Source organism: Rissa tridactyla, chromosome 5 (genome assembly GCF_028500815.1).
Source record: "Rissa tridactyla isolate bRisTri1 chromosome 5, bRisTri1.patW.cur.20221130, whole genome shotgun sequence".
Lineage (NCBI taxonomy): Eukaryota > Metazoa > Chordata > Aves > Charadriiformes > Laridae > Rissa > Rissa tridactyla.
Genome location: NC_071470.1, coordinates 72,750,484 through 72,770,250, shown reverse-complemented (window position 1 = coordinate 72,770,250; position 19,767 = coordinate 72,750,484). Strand labels below are relative to the sequence as shown.

General features: G+C 39.9%; 1 protein-coding gene across 2 annotated transcripts in view; it reads right to left on the bottom strand.

The window, feature by feature from the left end:
* Nucleotides 1-15,152: 15,152 nt before the first annotated feature.
* Nucleotides 15,153-19,767, bottom strand: part of SMAD1 (SMAD family member 1) — a 50,129-nt gene continuing 45,514 nt past the window's right edge. For both annotated transcript variants that reach the window (XM_054204206.1, XM_054204207.1), the window contains exons 6-7: nucleotides 18,392-18,648; nucleotides 15,153-16,551 (exon numbers count right to left, since the gene is read on the bottom strand). In XM_054204206.1, the coding sequence (XP_054060181.1) occupies nucleotides 16,408-16,551; nucleotides 18,392-18,648 (401 nt within the window). In that variant the 3' untranslated portion in view covers nucleotides 15,153-16,407. The remainder of the gene's footprint in view (nucleotides 16,552-18,391; nucleotides 18,649-19,767) is intronic.

The window sequence follows — 19,767 nt, the reverse complement described above, 5'->3', positions numbered from 1 at the left end:
CATCCCTGTGCTGAGTGCTTCACAAGCAGGTGAAAACCACAATTGGTGGAAGTGAGATAGTGGGTAGAATTGTTCATAGGAACATAACATTGCAGCAAAACATATCAAGACACATTTTTGGTTCCAGGATGACACTTATGGCCAAGATAAAGAGGAAGACCAAGCCCATGATAAACCTGATAATTGGGATTCAAGACTGAGATATAGGAAAACCTAAGTGTTTCCAATTTGGACAAACCCGTGGTATTAACAGAGAAGCCTGTTTCCTGCAGTCCACCAAAGAGTCTTAAAAATGAGGCTATCATTTATCACGCAGGAAGTTTCAGTTTCCCTGGTATGCATGTTGTGTTTGCATGCTTACTCCCCAACATGTCCCCAAAAGCAAGATTTTGGTCTTCTTATAATGCAAAATTGTTTAGTGAGTTAAATGTCCCATTTTTCCAGGCAGTTGTAGCAGATGGGAGCGGAAATGACAGAAAGATTCTGGTAAGATTCAACGTTATATGATCAACCCATCCAGAAACGTAGTAATACAACATTGTAAAATGCTGGCAAACTAACTCAGAAAGGGCTCGTTAAAAAGCGTGTTGGATCATATTCCGTATTGTTGCTTTCTACCACAAAATAAACACCTTTATGCTAGTACACCCTACATTTACAAAGCCTATGCTAATGCTACAAAATATTGAGCCATAGAATTAAAAAGAAAAAAGAACCTTCAAATAAGACAAAAAGGCAAGTAAAAAATACCCCAAACTTCAAACAAACAAACAAAATTACAATCATAACTGATGCAGCTGCTTGGGGAAAATTAGCCTACAGAGTATGAAAAGCAGTAAAATATTTGTTTCAAGCGCCAGCTAATAGGGATCTAGAAGGGACACTGAGAATCTTTCTGCCCAGAAGTTGGTGCTTTTATCTAATCGCTTTCTAAATTATACCCATGTTTAGAAAAAGAAATCTATGTTCCAAAAGCAACCCCATCTCGATACATCATTATATTATGTTGCAAGAAGCAAAGATGTTCCACAAGCACTTCCCCCCCTCCCCAGGTCCCGTACAGTTAAGCATTGATTTGTTCTCTGAAAACTAGTGTTTATCTTTAGCACATACAAATAAAATTGAGAAATCACGTGACTCTTGCCTTCAGGACCACTTACTCCTTTTGGCCAGAAGGGGAAGCTAGCGCTATGTATTTTTATCACGCAGGTTGGATATATTCTGAACAGAGAGGGATTCAGTATTACTTCATCATCACCATCGTAAATCTATCCTGTTCTGCCATGGCAGACTTTTAACAACCCGAGGAACTTAAACACACGGAATATTTATTCACAGTGCGTTCAGTAGGCCTCAGAATGTAAAATATAAAAGTCACACCTCTGCCAGCACGAATTCCATCTCGGTTTTGTTTTGGAGAGTTACTCACAGAAGACTAGCAGCAAGTGGCTGTAACCCTAATTAGGAGTCCTTTACAGTGAGTTTCTGACTTTTCCAGCAGATTTTTTGCTGTGCATTCTCTATGGTCACTGCAGTAAGTCCGGGATCTCCGGGTAACACAGGGCTTATGTAGGAATGTCATCTCATTTCCCACCTAAACCAGAAACAAAATATGAAGTATACATTTTAATCAGTAGTTCTGTTTCTGTGTTAAGACACCTATTCAGAGTATCAGTGCGGGGAACAAACTGAAAACTTCATATGAAAGGTATGAAGAGTTGCCTTGTTGCATAAATCAGTGTTAAAGGACTTTATGTTTTATGGTTGAGAATGAAGAAGAAAAATCTGCAGTATTCACCTCAGATGACTCACTCTTATCAGCATCCTTCATCCTTTTCAGATCAGATTCAACAGTATTTTATTTGATGTTTTGCAATTTTAGTAGAAAAGGAGACAGACTGAATGACTGAGTTTTTTCTTTCTGATCAACTATTCTGTTTCTGCTTCTTAGCATTAAACAAACATCTGTTTATTTGATTAAAGCTAATCTATCAGCCATGTTAGATCGCATTTCTCACAGCGCTGTGGAAAGAAACGCCAGCAGCCAGATGTCAAAAGCTGTACCTAGTTCTTTGCAAATTTTCTAGTTTTGTATCTATCTGTATCTAGCCTAGACTCAGACTTTCTGTCTATTTCTGCTAGCAGCTATACCAACTTCCAGGAGAACTCCAGCGCTCTGCTCAGCTGGAGGCAGACTTCAAATCATCAATGGATGAAGCATTAAAAAAAATCAACAGAGGAAAACCCAAATAGAAGGCTGTGTAACAAATACATAAACACACACCATTCCTTGTCATTGTTTGCCACTTATTCTGGGAGAATATATTCCTAGTGCTATTTCCTTCTCATGTAACAGGACTGATACCAGAATATGATAAACAGCTGCTGAGTACTTCAGTGAGTCACCAATAGTGGAGGTCTGACAGAAGGCCTTACATGCCCATTAGATCTCAAAAATGACCTAAAACGATGAGGTAAGCAAAAATTGATAGTGTTGCATTAAAAGTATTCAAGAAGGCCTCCTTTGTTGAAGTGTCTCTTCCTCACCACCATCCCTTTCTGCTGATGACCTTTTTACTTAATTATTCTAAAAAACACCAAATGAGTGCAGACTCAAAGGATTAGAACAGCAGAGTTACTTGGGGAATTAGAAGTTTCTTGAAGGGAAGAGATCTTGATTTTGTCTTTAAAGAAGCTTCTAATATTTTATACCACTGGGCTATAAGGATCTTTTTCTTAAAGAGCAACATTTTTAACCAAAAAAACCCAAACCCCAAAAAAACAAAGAAGAAAATCAGAGCTCAAGTCAGAGCTCTCAGCTCTTAAGCCACATTTCAGAATCACACGTCAATGACATTTCATCTCTTCTTCAACTGAAAGTAAGCAGCTGTTCAAATCCTCACTTACTTTAGCTGGTTTTCTGGGAAAACAGCATTTCGTAAGTTAAAGCCTCATGATCTGTCCAGCTAATTGTGGAAAGCATAAAAATTCTGATGTCATCTCCTTAGAGTGAATCCGTTCTTACAACTAAGCCTATGACAAGAATAAAAATGGCATCAACAATCTGTTTTAATGACACTGTTTGTATCATTTCCAATTACAAAAGTAACATTTCTCCAAAGTCATTAGTGCACTGCTGTTATAGCTGCCACCGTTTCTGCAGTCTTGCTGCTCTGAGAGCGAAGACTCTGGGTAGGTTCCTGTTAGGAATATTGATAAGCCTCAGGAGAAGCTGTTTTCCAGATGGTCTCGTATGAGGCATTCATACTCCCTCCGTTGCCAATGAAGGTTAAATGCTATTAGCAGTACATGCTCTCCAGCAGAAAGTGAGGTTTGTCACTAGAATAGCTGTGCAAATCACTAAATTTTTTAGCTGTAACTCATCTTCACTTTAACTACATAGGCATATGGAACAAGGAGAAGAGCGGAAAAATATTCTTGCTTGTTTTATATTAAATCAGTATGTCTCAACAGGCACAAAAATATGCTCAAGCGACCCAGGGATCCTCAACATCAGCATCTCTGACAGAATTCAGTTCTTAAGTGTTCAGACCAAGCCCTGAACACTCAGTCACAGCACAGAGCAGGAAAGCATCCAAGAAACCATCAAGGACACCTGTGCTGTTCCCCATATGCATTTTTCTAACCTGTCATTAGCAATCTCCAATGACCAATTCTCCAAAACCTATCCAGATAACTTGTTACAGTGTTTTACTATCTTTACTGATAGGAATTTCTCCCCCTGCCCCGAGTATTAAACTAAATTTTATTCTCTGCAATTTAAGCCTGCTATTTCTTGTCCCATTCCCTGTGAAGTAGAGAAAAGGGATTGAATTCTTCCTCCTCAGAGTAGCTTTCTATGCATGTTTCAAGACCTGCAGGTTTGTTGCAAAAGCGTGACTACAAGCCAAACAGGCCAACTAGAACTACTAAGGATGCTCTTTCCTATCTATCCTATATATTCACACAGTTGTTTATTCTTATTGCAGTGTTGGATATCACATTTGTCCTGATTAAATAACAAGCTATTTTTTCAGGCACAGTTACCCACCTAAGTAGCTCAATGGCTTTAGAAGTCAATGCAAGTAGAAGAAAAGCTGGCCTTCATTTCTCGTTTTTCAGGTCTTTGCTACAATTCGTTAAAAAATAAAACAAAAAGTCTACCAAACCCAAAACGCCAAACAGAAAGCTTTTCTTCCTTCTCACCCTCCACAAATTTCTACTTACTTTTAACATCAGAAATTGTCCATACTTTTTCCTAGAAATCTGTGTGGCACATGTTTTATCACATTCACATCAGAGAGGCTAGAAAAACCTGCACTAGTCAAAGCCCTTATTCTATGGGGCAGGGACATTCCAGTAATCTACATAAAATTAACAGAGCAGACCACAAAGATAACTGCACATTTAAACAGTTAAATCTTGTTTGGTTTTGTTAACATAGTATTAAATGCCAAGACAGGTGGTAAAAAACACTCCTTAACCAGAAAATACAAACCCCTCAATCTCTTCAGTTAAGAGCAGAGACAGAGGCCACTGACCAGAATCTTCAAAGACTTCCAACTAAACAAGTACAACCCTGGTCTGATATTCTTTAGCAAGCAGAGCAGAACTATATCTGGAGGGGGAAAAAAAAAAAAAAAAAAAAAAAAAAAAAAAATAAAAATCAAACCTCGTTTACATGTCACAAATCCATTCCTCTGACTTTCTCAGTTAATTTTAGATCATATTTATTTACCATTACATTTTAGAACAAAACTTTTCATAAATAACGATAGCAATACAGTGAGCATAGTGAGCTCTGATAGGCAGTTTCCTCACTTGGTTCTCCCACCATGCACACAAACACTCCCAGATTACTTAATGATGACCGCAGTGTCTCAGAAACTCAGACAACAGGGCAGCATGTATTTTAGTGAAGGTTATTTCTGAAAAGTTTATGGTCGGCCTTTCTGGAAGAAGACTACAAGGACAGACCTAATGCTAGTTATCAAACCACATACTTTCTTAGTTCATACATTCTAAATAACAAAGACCACATTTTAAAGTTTGACCTGTAAAATAAAACTCTTTTTGCTCCTTGTGATCTATGAAAAAAAGATGACAGCACATGCATTTTCTCCATTGAAAAAAAGAGGAAAATGGAGGGGAAAAAAAATGTATCACACAACTGTTGAAGGGTGTGTCCCCCCCCTTTCTTTTTTTTTTTTAAACAGTAACTCTCAGGTGCTTGTTGGGTAAGTGTTTCGACACTTAAGAAAGAACAATCAATACTTAAAAAAAAACCCCACCCTTTTCTTTGAAGAGTTTTTGTTTGTCTGATAACTTTTTAAACAAAGTCAAAAAAGAAAAGGCAAGAACACAAAAATGTTTCATCCAAGGGAACTATCTTTGCTAATTAGCTTGATTAATCTTTTCTGAAGATTAATCTGGACATTGCCCATTATCAATATCCAGGGGGTACAAAATTTAAGATTTTGGCTCAATTATGTGTGTAAGAGTTCTGGAATTAGGCCAACTTTTTCCTCCCCTTATTGCTCATTCTCACAAGAGCCTTATGAAAGCATCACGAGATGATGAATGCATCAGGATTCCCAGGAAAATATGATGGAAACCTGCTGTATTTCTAGTGGGGTGACAATCACTAAAGGCAAGAAGAAGAGACAACACTTTATATAAAACAAATACATACATAACTATAAACCAAAACCATTTGGCTAGGCACTCATCCTACTAAAAAGGCTTGGAAACCACAGACTGGAAATGCTGTTGCAAAATGCAATTCCGAGATGTTTTAAGAGAAGTGTTACAAGAAAGAAATGAAGTCATCATTTCACTTTACTCAGCTCTCCACTCAATTGCTTTGAAGCACTGGTGAGGCCTCAAGTAGACTACAGCGCTCACCTTCAGGCACCTTACTAGAAGGGGTGTAAGCAAACTGGAACCCAGAAGAAAACTTCACTAAGTACATTTAAAAGTGAAGAAAAGCAAAGAATTTAAAAAATGAGGTTTTTGATATGAGGAGGACTGGAAAAGTAGGGGAAGGAGTGGGAACATACCTTTCTTCAAGTCGTAAGGCGTTACGAAGATGACATTGAGTGATTTGCTGCATCCCTATCAAAAGCAGACTAAGAAATAATCAGTTTCATTTGTAGAAAGGCAAATTTAAACCAACTAACAGAAGAAACATTCTGACTACAAAGGTGATCAAGAACTGGGACACGGTACATAGGGAGACTGCAAAATACCTTCATTTGAATTTTATTCAATCCCTACACAAAGTCCTTCTGTCCATACCGCATGCCACCTGAAAGCATGCATGATGCAGCCAGCCCATCATCTGACTCGGACTTACTGCACTTCTGCACAGGCATAACATGTATGAGGCTCAAATACGCTTCAGACGCAGCATTCCTAAAAGAATTTCTCTCAAATCTTTATGCATCCAAAGTGTTGGTTTGTTTTTTTGAAGTTATTTTCCCTCCCCTCATAGCCCTCAGGCTTTTAGATTGATCTTTTTAGAGGCTAAAATTCATACTTCCTCTGAAGAATACAGCATCTGTTCCACAGTGAGATCTCCCCCTGTTGCTGCGTCAGCTTTAGCCAGAAGGAAACTACATGGAGCAAATTCCTCCAGATTTTTCCCTTTCCTCACATAAGACCTACAGAGGCAGAATTCATTTGGGGGAAGTGGTAGGGAAGGAAGTGAGGCAGATCCCTGTACCAGATAGCAGGGCTATTATTTCCCACCGCTTTTCATCCAGCTTTCCAGGAAAAAAACCCAACAAAACAAAACCAAAACAACAAAAAACCAAACACAAAACCCCCCAAAATCCACAAGAGATCATCACTTAGGCACATTTGATGAGACGAAATAAATAAAGCGATGCACCCCAACCTTGGTCTTGTCATTAACATTGTGTACTTCCAAATCATTGTACCATGTGAGTATTAGTTCCACCCTAGCCTGGGTTTGATTCTACACACTATGCATGCTTCATTTTGTCAGGCACCACAGTCTTGCAAGGTTAGTTTCTTAACACCTAGTCCATTATCACTTTGAGAGGTGCTACAGTCTATCTAAAGGGTATAAGCACCAACGGAGCAAAAGAATTCCAGGACCACATGCAGGCCTGGGCCCTGTGCAACTGCTGTGCCAGTTACTAGCTACTGGGTACTACAAAAATGGGACTGAGCTCCATTTTTCAGGCACAGTAATTTCAGGTACTCTACCATTTTGATCATCAGAGAAAACACATACACAGCTCACAACAGATGCTTCCAGAGAAGAGCAACAAGCACAGTCAGCTCCTGCAAACATCACAGGCCCGTTTGGCTGTTATCCTCAGACTCCTTTGAAAAGTGACTAAAGGGTGCAAATACCATGCACAACAAACCCATATTGAGCAAAGTAAATCGCTATTCTCTATCGTCATAAGGTCTTATAGAAAATAGGGTCTTATAGAATTTGTCTTCTCTGAAGAAAGGGAATTTAAAATTAAATTCCAATCACAGAACTTGTACCTGCCTTAGTAGTGAACCAGCAATGGCAGGTTAACCACGTCAGACTTACAGTCTGGAAGCTACACTCCCAACGATCCACAAACAATAAGCAGGATACTTGAAAAACAAAACAAAACCAAAACGAACCCAACTGTTTGTTTTTTCAGGTATATACTACATACCTTCTCATGGTACCACATTAACTTGTACCCTACTTTCTTTCATTAACCAGCCCTTTTACTGTGCTCTCAAAAACATCTGTAAGAGCTCAGCGGCAGAAAGGTTCTGGAAAGAGGAAAGCTGAGAGGTAGGAACTTCACAGAATCATGGAATGATAGGGGTTGGAAGGGACCTCTGGAGATCATCCAGTCCAACCCTCCTGCCAGAAAGAGTGTTCTGGTTCTCTATTTGAATATAAGAATATAATCCATAGACTACACATGTGAAAATATGGACATTGAGAGTGCCTTATTATTATATATGCCTAAAGAGGATACCATCAGTCTATTGTTACATTACATGGTGTTCTTTTTGAGGAAATTAAGTGAGCTTTTACTGACATACTAGCTAGCACTTAAGAGTACATTGCATTCCATCTCTGACAACTACATCTTTAATAATGTACGCTACCTCTCTAGTTTTTACTACTTATTGTCATCAGAAACTTCGGATGATCAGAGAAACCCCAACCTTGCTTCTAGTGCTGCAGGAGCAGCCCAGTTCATGTGTAAATAATAACTTTCACGCATGCAGGCTTTCACCCACAACTGCTGTACGTAAAGTATTTGTGTCTCAGATTGATTTTAGAAAAAAACTTAAATGTGTAAAGCAACATCTGGTATCTACGCATTCATCCAGCATGTGGAAGCCAGTTACAACCACATTTTCCAAACTTGCGTGGCACTGAAAGGTTACCATATGGAGATGACTGACAGTATTATTTGGATTAGGCTTTCAGCTACACTCAGTCCCCTACGAGGGTCGTTTCCTGTTTATGCGACAGGCATGTCACATTTTTCAGGCATGCCATATACAGTTGTAGAAATAATGAATTTTGACTGGGCTTCTTGTGTACACCACCTGTGTGAGGCCACAGTGATTTCCAATGCAAGGAGATGCAGTAATGTTTTACAAAACACAAGGGATGACCAGAGCATGGAGAAAAACAAAGGGAAGGCCACATATTCTGCGTATGCTATTATCCATCTTACTACTGAAGGAAAAACAGTGCAAGAGCACCCAGACAACTCCGAAACAACACTGAAAAAAAACACACAATGAGATCACTCACACCGCGATGAGGCAATCCCTTCCGCCCACTCTAGTCCAACATGATGCTCACATGCAAAACAGCCTCCACGCACGTTCAGCTGTGAAGTTCCAGCTCTGACCAACGTGTTTGAGATTGTTCCATGTAACAGCACAGCCATACCCTAGTCACCCAACCCCAGCTGCTGGTACAGAAAGGAGCATTCCCTGTATTTTCTCAAGTGACGGTAAGAAAACCTGGCTGTGAACACACTCCCTTGGTTGTTCCTCAGCCAGCCACTCTTCCTGTACCTGCTCTCCACCAGCTCAGCTCCCCGGCTACATCAGCTCCTCTCGCTCCTCCCTCACAAGGCAGTTGCCAACGCAGTGCTGGCTTGAGTTTGTTCCTTGGGGTAACTGGGTCAGAGAAGGGAGAGAAATTAGACTAAGAACAGCTTTCAGTTCTTTTCTTCTCCCTAACCAGTTTTGCTTATCATAAAAGCAATGCCATACCCATGTCCAACTGAAGGGGGGAGGGTTGTTGGGGGAGAAATATCAGAAGCCACTACACTAAATCTACCTCTGAAAGAAGACCAGGAAATCATCTGCTGCTGTGTTGCCCTAAAGGTAAAAGCCCAGCTTGTAAAAATAAAAAAAAATAAAATTTCACCAAGGTTCTTGCCACTGTACACACACCTTTTTTGCTTTGCTTCTGTTGATTACTCACAATACAGATTAATCTGGAGCTTGTAGATCCCATGAGCCAGAATGGGTGGTCCCTTACTGAAAGTATGCTCTGCTGAATCAGGGTCCTCAAACTTGAGGTTCACACCTCAAGGTAACTGCTGAAATTGCCACATATGCCCATGCCAACATTAAGACATCCCAGCATTTTTCTAGGAACCATTTTGAAGACGATCAATTTCTAGAAAGCTTAATGTTTTAATATTTTTATTATAAGAATGCAAATAGCTGCTTTCTATCAATGTAAGCTGATCAAATTCAAACTAAGCCCTATTGCTAGATCTGTTCAAATTTGCTCCTGTGACTTGTGGAAATCACAGGAACACTTAGGGCACTGACACGATTCCTGAAAGACAAAGAGCAATACAGTGGGTCAGAAACAGACTGGCCACAATGCCCAGAATGTATTCCAAATTAGTACCCAATCAATCATTACCAGTAGGGGTACAAAGAAACCCCACACCCGAATTAAAAGGTACCCCATGAAAGAGTATTTACAAAGCTACTCTCCTGGCACAAGATGAAAATCCAACTCCTGGAACCATAAGTCTTCAGAGCACCAAGATCAAGGTAGCTTTTTTCTGTACTGCTTTAGAAAACAGCATGGACCAAATCCAACAGACGCAGGGATCAAGCTGTGTTTGAGGGGTTTGTAAAGTTTGTTTGTAGGCAAACCACTGCCCGAATCATGTTCAAAATGAAGCCACGCTTGGATGCAGCTTTTAAATAGTGCTGTTGCCAGCACTATGGACTATGGTGATTTTGACTTGAGAAGACTGGTCCACAAGCCTGAAGAAATATCTGATGGGACAGCAGCCATCTTCCAGTCTCCGCATACATAGCTGAAAACGCTCAGGATTACCAATCCCAGAAGTATCAACAGAAGGCAGAAGTGGAGGGCTCAGAGATGAGACAGACCCTGCCCTCCTGCCAAGAACCAAGTGCTCTGGGAAAATATTAAGCCCTACTGCAGTAGTACACGCATCAAGTCTGATTCTCCTCCTTGTACTAAGTTTGACTCAGTAACCTAAAGGAACAGGAAACCAAGTTGTTCAAAGTCATCATATAAGGAAGGGTAAGGGAAAGGGAAGTTAGGCACGCCATTTTTCTTCATATAAAAGAATGTTTTTACAGGGATACTGGGCAAAGAAAGAAGCTGCAATAGGAAAATCAGAACATTCTTACAAAGGTAAACTGTGCTGTTCCCATCACGTCTAAGCAAGTGACCTGTCCACTTAAATGAAACTCTTGGAGCAAGGAAAGCCTGCTTGGCATGTGCAGGGTCCCCTCTGTAATACAATTATAGCTCATTTTACATTTGCGACAATACAGAGTTGCAAGTGGCAGGTTTTTATGACTGCTATGAGAGATCATCAGTCCTGTCTACAATCTGAAGCGTGTGAAGTTGTTCACTTGTTCAAAATCTACCTACAGCAGCCTCCTCTGAGGTTTATGGATTTAAAGCCTCATACGAGCTGGCAGGATCATGAAGAGATGATACAAATTGTTCAACTCATACCTTAGCAGCAGGATGAAAAGGTGAAATCACAAACCAATTGCTAAGAGAAAACTAAGAATCTGCACCCATTAGAATAAAAATTCTTACATTCCTGAAAGATGACTGAATTAAATTCCGGACTTTTGGACTGTTTGTAAAATTTGGGGTTTTTTTGACATTACTTTTGGTGACTTCAGCCACACATGACAAGTTAACATTTTTAACCGTAAAGCTTTTATCAGACCTGAGTAAAAACTATATCCATCTTGTCTGTTCACTGCAGCAGACCTGCTCATCTTTGTACCCGCGTCAAGCCCAAGGGATGCCCACATTATCAATCTTACTGGAGTTACTTTTGTGTTTGCAACAGGGTTGATCAGGAGGCTGTTTCTCCATTGCAACTGCTTCATGAAAACCAGTTCACCACATACCCTGCCAGACGAAGCTGTTGCCGCTGAAGAGATCATCATCTCCCACAGCTGGGATGAATGAAATAGGAGCCACCTTGTCAGCCACCTCAGCTGAACTGAACGGAAGTGGAGCCCTCTGCCTCAGCAGTTCACAGCAGGTGAATGTACGCAGACAAACTGGTGGCAGTTTGCCACACCACACAGATGTGTGACCTGTGGTGGCACAGGAACAGGCACAGCACCTCAGGAGGATGGCAGCCCCTGGGAACAAGGGTCACTTCAGCCAGCCCCTGTGAATGAGAGCCAGGTCCCAGCTACACGGCTTCATTTGTCCCACAGAGGTTTCCCCTCTGAGCAAGTCACCAAGGTGAGCAGAGAGTACAGGAACTTCATTCTACAAACCACACGCGTTATTTATTCTGGAGCCTGTTGGGAGAGAGAGATGACGAGAACAAGTGCAAGGCTTGCTTGTGAAGCTGAAGGCAGTAGTCAGGAAACACAACCGCTAAATACAAAGCCTGAGCACCCTGGCTGACAGTTTCTGTCATTTCAGCCAGATGCAAACCAAGTGGCGTACTACCGTAGAGAGGAGGGAAGGGAATCTTAATAACTGTAAAAACCTTTAAAACAATAATCCCAAGCAAAAGTGAAATCCAATAGTGTGAACCTGTCTCGCCCCACCTTCCTCTTCCAAAAAAAAAAGCATTTGAGATAGCAGGGGTTGAAAAAGTGGTGCCTAGGAATAATGCATATCTTTATGGATGGCTTCCAGTGCCTACAGCAACCCATAATTCTTTACTTGCCTTTGGCAAGCATACTGTAGAGGGTTTTTTGTCTGACTGAAACATAGCGTCCAGCAGGTATGAGAAAAGAATCAGACAAAAAGCTATTTGCAAAGAGTTCATAAAAATAAGGAAAGTCATCAAGAATACAGGAGTGAGGGAGGGGGGGCTTAGGGAACAGAGAGCATCCCCCAAAAGGATAACATGACATGGGCGTCTCTCTTCACTGAGCTGTTTAAGTCAAGGACAGAAGGGGACAGAGTAAAATAAGAGCCATTTTCACTTCTCTCCCGCACAGAATTACAAATGTATTTGAAGAAAATGAACTGTGAGATGATGAGTGTAAAAAATATATTGCTCTACCATGACTGGTGATGGTAGAGTTATGTTGTATATTTAGGCATGCATCCAGAAAAAGGTGACTGCCAGTTCACGGTTATGAATCACGAATCTCAAGAGCAGAATAAGACGCTACAGTGTGCTGAACAGAACGAACGAGCAGCAATTAATAAACAGACCATCCAAACACAGCTAACTTCCAAGATGTCAATCAAAGGTTTAAAGTGTGGCAAAACAAAGGAAAAAAATCAAGGCACACCAATATAAATTGGCCATATAAATTTCAGACATCTTTGCACTGATTTATTGTCTTCAAACGATGACAGTCACAGAACTGTATTCTTTGAGGCTAGAAAAGACAACTGCAGTTGTGAAAACATTGCTACAGTAGCAAGAGAAGTGTTTTAGTAAGGGAATGGCTTTATGAAACTAGATAGCAACACTAGGTTAGCGAGTATTAGAAGATGAGGTCCATGATTCTCATGTTAAAACATGAATTATTTCTCTCCATCCCTTCCTAAAAACCACACAAGTAACCATGAGTTAGCTTTCATCAAGCCTTTTAAAGGTTCACCAGAAACTTTTAAATGGTTAAAAACTCATCTCCACCTGGGGAGAATTATTTTCTTTCCAGCACTTACAAGCCAAAGCACAGATTTCAAAACACATTCAGCTCCATGGAAATATTTGTCTCCACATCTGCTGTTCACTGCTCTTCCTCAACTCTTTTTCTAGAACAGTTACCCATACCTTTTCAGTTTCTCCTAACAGGGACCACCTTGGCTTTTCACCTTGAAGTAGTGCCTTCTGTGTTTACCTCTGTTGTTCAGAAGACTAGACCCAGCAAACTATGGGGAAATAAAACTAAAGAGGTAGCAGAGACTCACCTGGTTACAGAGTTGACACTGCAGGCTCTCTCCAAGTTTCTAGCTCTCATCATTCTATGTTTTGTTAGAGGACAGCAAGAAACTCTTTTTCTTCTGTCTTGTCCTTCGCCTTTTCCAGCTTTCTGACTCCAGCTACTCCAAGTGGGGCAAATCAGGAAGAAAACTTCTCCAAGATGCTCCAAAATTCTTCACGGGAGCCTCAGGCTAGCAGTTGCCTTGTGCAAGGTAACTTCTGTCCTACCTCCTATTTTTCTGGTTATTAGCCTCAGGTGCTACTGCAATCCACTCAGCTTATTTAATAAAGTGCAGCTGGGATACTCTGTGCCATCACACGAAGGTACACTTTTTCCTTATATCTAATGTCTCCTCCTCACAAACAAAAAGCTGGATAACAGACAAAGGAAATATTATTTACTTCAACAGTATCAACATCATAGAAAAATTCACAACAGAAGCAACTTACAGAAACTGTGACCCTCAGAAGTATTACCACTGAAAGTTTCTGAGACACTGCAGAGCTAGGATTTTCTGATTTTAACCCCTGTTTAGGAAAAACAGAGAGGCATTACAGCCCAAAACATGAGACACTCATTCAACATTCAATCTCATTCAAAAGCAATCACAATATAAAACTGTCTTTTCTTACTCCAAAGCTATTTTAAAGTTTACCAGAACTTGCACAGGACCATCCAAATATGGAAAGCATCCAAACAGAAACACCCTTAAGACTTGCATGATGGACGGTTACAGCACAGATTAAAAAAAAAAGTCACTACCTCAGTGCTGTGTTCCAACAGAAGGAAAGAAACTGGTTGGGAACAGCTGGGAGTTAATGGAGCAGGGGCTGAAGATAGGAAAAACAGAGACAGTGACTGAACAGCAAACAGCATTCTTTTTCTTCTTGGTCATCTTTAAATCGTACTTATTTTTAAGACTTACATCTGTGCTATGACTGCTTCTTTATGAAAAATATATGTTAAATTAAATTTTAAAAAAAATAATCTGTTCTTGGAATTTACAAATATCAAAATGCCACTAACCAAGTTCTCCTAAATAGGGAACTTGAACATTATGGATTTTTTTTCCCCCCTAACAGGGGGAGAAGGGTTAGTTTTAAAATTGTATACTGAACCAAGCAATGGAATTAACTTTAAAAAAAAAAAAAGATGGGATTGACTCACTCTCAAAAAAAGGGCTATTACTCATCACAGTGACATACACATGCATACATCTGGCTGAACACACATTCATCTCTGTTGCTCAGCTTTCCCGCGTGCTCCTGTTAGCGCTGCATGGTCCATTATAGCCAGGCACAGGCGCTGCATCTCCAGTCAACCCCCACTCTCTCAACCTCCACTATCCCAGCACCTGACAGACACTTTGCAGCTACAAAAGGATATTCCTTCCCTCACCTCTCCCCAGATCAAAGGCAGAGGTGTCAGGAAAGGAGCATGGAGGCCCTTCACCACAACCATGGCAAGGAGCAGCAAGAAATTTAAGCGGCTAGGATACTTCAGTGTTACTGCATCCATTCTAATCTTGCCTGGTTACGAAATCTTTCTCTCTAGAGTACTCATTTATCTCATATACTGAGTTTGGTAGGGTTACTAACCTGTACTAATTATAACTGTCTAAGCTCAGCGTATCTTCATTTCTAGTTGTGTCTCCTCCAAGACCGTATCTTTATCTGGTTTGTTAAGAGTCTACTAAGAAGTGGACAAGACAAGGTTTTAATCAAATGTAAGCAGTAACAACAGGTTTTATTCAAAACTTCCAGTAAAGAGAACCCACTAGTTTTGGAATAAAGGTACTTAAAGTACTACAGCTTACGTGAATATAAAAGATCAAAGAGAAGAAAATAAACCAAGCAGTAAAAAAAAGTAAAAATTAAAAATATATATATTTTTAAGAGTTTGAAATAGACCCATACTGGGATTTTGAAGTCCTCCAAACAATTAACAGTTACTAAGTTTGGCAAAACAAGATTCTCTTACAAAATTAAAAGCTTCTGTTACATAAACTGTATAAAACTGCTCCATAGTTAGAGAGCACTCTGTACAATTTTGTCTTGAAATACCTAGAGCTGCAGCCTTCAAACTGCAGGAATTAATTGTCTTATCCTCTTCATGGGTAAAAGAATTAACCAGCTGCGCAATCATTTTGGGGGAAAACGAAGAGGCAAAAATAGTCAGAATTAACAAGATGAAGCCACTACAAAAATGAAATGCACAGCAAAACTCAGACCTCAGTTTAAACTAACAAGCTATGTTTACAATATATTCTACAATTCAGTTGTCATTTTCCCTTCCCGCTCCCACCTCCCCCCTTTCAAATATTCCTAATTCCTTTATGGTCTAAATCTAATTAATTTCTAAACTTTCAAATACACCGTACATACATTTAGCAAAAAACATAGCTAACATTCTTACAGCAGTATGGTCAGGACACAATTTCAAAGATTATTACACAATTATTGAGATTAAACCTTATGACTTTTTTTTTTTCTTTTAAAGAGAACAGCAACCATCAACTTAGACAAATGGTTTTAAAATGTACTGCAGACAGCCTGCAAAATGCAGACTTCACCAACATCAGCTCTTAACCCCAGAGGACACAGGGGAAAACAGCAAGCACTGAACATAAGGAAGAAAGAGAATCTCAGAGTGCCAGCTAGAGGAAGATCCTTCAGGAACTTGGTCTGACAGATTGTTGGTTTGGCTCGGTCGTCCCTGTTGCACTAAGTCCTGCAAATCAACTTTGCAATAGTACGTTACAATGTAAACTAAAATTCTTGATACCAACAGTATGTCAAAGGGATTTTTTTTTTTCTGAAGCCAACAGTTGGTCACAGAAGTCAAGTATTTCCATGGCTCTTATTCAGCTGTTGCCAGTTCAGGGGGAAAAAAAAAAATTAAAAAATGTGTGTGTCTGACTCATACGTCCTTCAAGTACACGCAAGGCTCAATTGTTTCCAAAATGCAGGAGCTTAGAACCTTTTAAGACACTGAAGAAATAGGATTATGAGGAGAGCCCATCTGAGTAAGTACTTTATCCAGCCACTGAAGGGGACCATGAAGATGTATCTCTATCCAGCATGGAGTGCTTGTTACATCTTGGCGATGATACTCAGCTCCCCAACCCTGGAAACAGAATCACAAGTGGGGAAAGAAAAAAAAAAAAATCACCTTCTTTTATAATACCGAATATGTGAGAAGCATACTTCAATCATCTTCTTTCTTACCAAAATACTCTAGCTTTCAACAGTTGTTATCAGCAGGGTAGAATAACACACTTGATACGCCAACTATTATCACATTTCAACAAACAAAAAAAACAAAAATTACATTTGGAGGAAGTGGCATTTTGAGATCTCTTGGAATAGAAATCTTTAAATTCCTAAAGACATAACCTGTGGCAGTCCAAAATTTTCCCATACCTCACTGCCAGTTGCTTGATGTCCCAATAAAGCCTCTAAAGAGGGGAATAATCAGGTCTTCTCTGCCAAGACCAAAAATAGAACAAATTGGGGGGGGTGGGGGGGGGTGGGATGAAGAAATGCTGCCAAACAGATCAACAAATTGGATCTCAGAAAAAATAAGATTATCGACTGACATTATGGAAGTGGGGGTGAGGCATCTGTCTGACAAGAACCAAAGCATCATTCTCAAGATGGACGCAATAAAATGGGCAACAAGTCAGAAACATTCCTCTTTGGAGAAAGAGGGCATGGTCATTCCCTATCAGCCTATTTCTCAAATTAAGACAAGATAGGTTTTGTTTCAGCTCATACCCAATTCAGTTACAGTAACTACCAAAGATAAAAGCAGATATTTAAACAGCATTTGAAATAATTTTATAAGTGAACCATTTTTGGGGCAGGTCTGGAGACAAGACTAAAGATGGCTGCAGGTACAGTTTGCTCTGCTCTATATTAACCCCTGTTATCCCCTCTATATTAATCCCAACCCAGGTGGCAGCAGCTCTAAACACTGTGCAGTGCAACATCCAACACGCAGGAGGTCCTGTGCAACTGTTCAGGCAACACGGCCATACAACCTACAGGATGCAGAGCTATAAACAACCTATTCCATTTTAGGAACCCCTGTCTTAACACATCTGAAAGTTTCTATCCTCCTATCAAGGAGAGTGCTTCAGCATGTTACCATTTTCATGTGACTACTTTCATAGATGTGACCAGCCCTTTTATATCAGTACACACGTTGACATGCCACATCACAAATCTTGACCTTGCACACCCCCCTAGAATATAAAGGTATGTATATTAATCTAAATAATTACTGCAGCTCCTAATTTGGGAGCTGCTGGTCAAAGCAGATTTAGAGGATTATGCTATCTACACTCCCACAACCATTATCAATGACTTACACTGCAGTCCCAGCTCAACTCTCCAAAAATACCACCCAGGAACAGAAGTATGAAGTTCAGCTGAGCCTCTTACAGAGCAGGAGATAGCATGGACCATAGCAATGGGCAAAAAAAGGTGCAAAAGCTGATGGCACATCATTAATTGGTGGTTTTTCCACTTTTAGGCCAAATAATTAATGACTCAATTCTTTTCAAAACTTACTTATACTGTATCCTGCCATATCCCACACAATTAGAAAGACAAGCCCCATAATTCCAGAATTACTATGCAAATAATTCTATATATACACACTACCTATACACACATTAAATACAAAAGTTTAACTGAAACACTAAAAATTTACAAGAGGCAATTCAGTGAAGTTAGAATAGTTAACAAGGCATGACGGAAATGCTTCATAAGTGACTATAGACTTATGTGAAGAAAAACGTTCTGCAAGTCACCTCAAGCTTTCAAAGTATGTGCATCAGATGCATTTCATCCGCAAAGACAACAGGTCAATGGAGGGAGGCACTGGAGCATTCAAAAACACCACATTAAGTAAAAGCAATTTACTTTGCTTACAAAATAATCTCAAGAAAATTTTCACATACCTTTACAAAACTCATACGGAGAGTACACATCTTAGTAAGCTCATACACTGTCTCGAAGCCATGGTTCACTGACTGAGCCAAAAGCTGAGCAAACTCTTGATTATTGAAAATTTTCAAACTGCAGCCACTGGGAATTTTGCAGACCGTGGTGGGATGGAATCCATGATGGTAGTTGCAGTTTCGACTTTGCACAAAAATACTGCTGTCGCTAAGACATTCAGCATACACTTCCCCACCGACATAATAGAGATGAACACCTAGGAAGAGAAGGTTGACATAAGGAGGTTAGATGAATTCATGCTGTGTATCTGTTTTTCATGCTCTCTCTCCACAGACATATGTTTCTGCTTAAAGAGATAAAAATTAACCGCGTATCAGACCATCAGCTGCCTGTCTTCAAACTTGATTTTTACTTTCCTGTTTCATCAGTAGGTGATTTGAAAGGAGTGTGTGTGTGTGTATGTATGCATATATATATGTAGGGAAATAGGTAATTCCTGTGTTTTAACATGTTGTATATTCAACAGCAATAAACTAGCAAGCACTGCAGTAGTTTTGATGCAGTACATTGGGTGGCTTGACGCCTTGAACTTTTTTCTCATCATATTTATGTAAAATAATACTTGGGAATGCAAGAGGAGAAAGCAGAAACCTACTGCATAATTTGTAGGTACTAAAGCAGCCCCAAGCTGGATTCTCTGGAAAAGTCCTGAATGCTATTTTGGATTGCACAAGTTTTTTCAGCTCGCTTTAATTCCAGAAAGCTGGATAAAGAAAATGGCCCTTATATAGCCTCAAGTTATGCCAGAGGAGGTTTAGATTAGAAAAAATTTCTTCATTGAAAGGGTTATCAAGCATTTGGAACAGGCTGCCCAGGGAAGTGGTTGAGTCACCATCCCTGGAGGTATTTAAAAGATGTGTAGATGCAGCACTTAGGGATTATGGTTTAGTGGTGGACTTGGCAGTGTTAGGTTTACGGTTGGACTTGATGATCCTAAGGGTCTTTTCTAAACTAAATGGTTCTATATTCCTCATATGTATCTGTCAAATGAGGGTACACACCGATCTTACAGTCTTTTCACCTTTTACTGCTTGCTCCCTCACCTGCCACTGATGGCAGCAAGCCCCAGAAGAGCAGCATACAGGGAACCTTTGTGGAGATTTCCTGTCAGTAGGACTCAATTCCAAAGGCTTTGAGAAAGCAAGAAAGTTTGCCTTTTGTGTTTAAAAAGGAATTATTTGCTTATTAAACCTTTCCCCTCCCACAGTGTCACAAGTCAGAGAAGCAACCACACAGAATTTAAAAGCTAAACTGAAATCAATTCAGAAAGCCTTGATTGTGCTCTGTCATGTAAGATTTTGCTGATGACTATGCG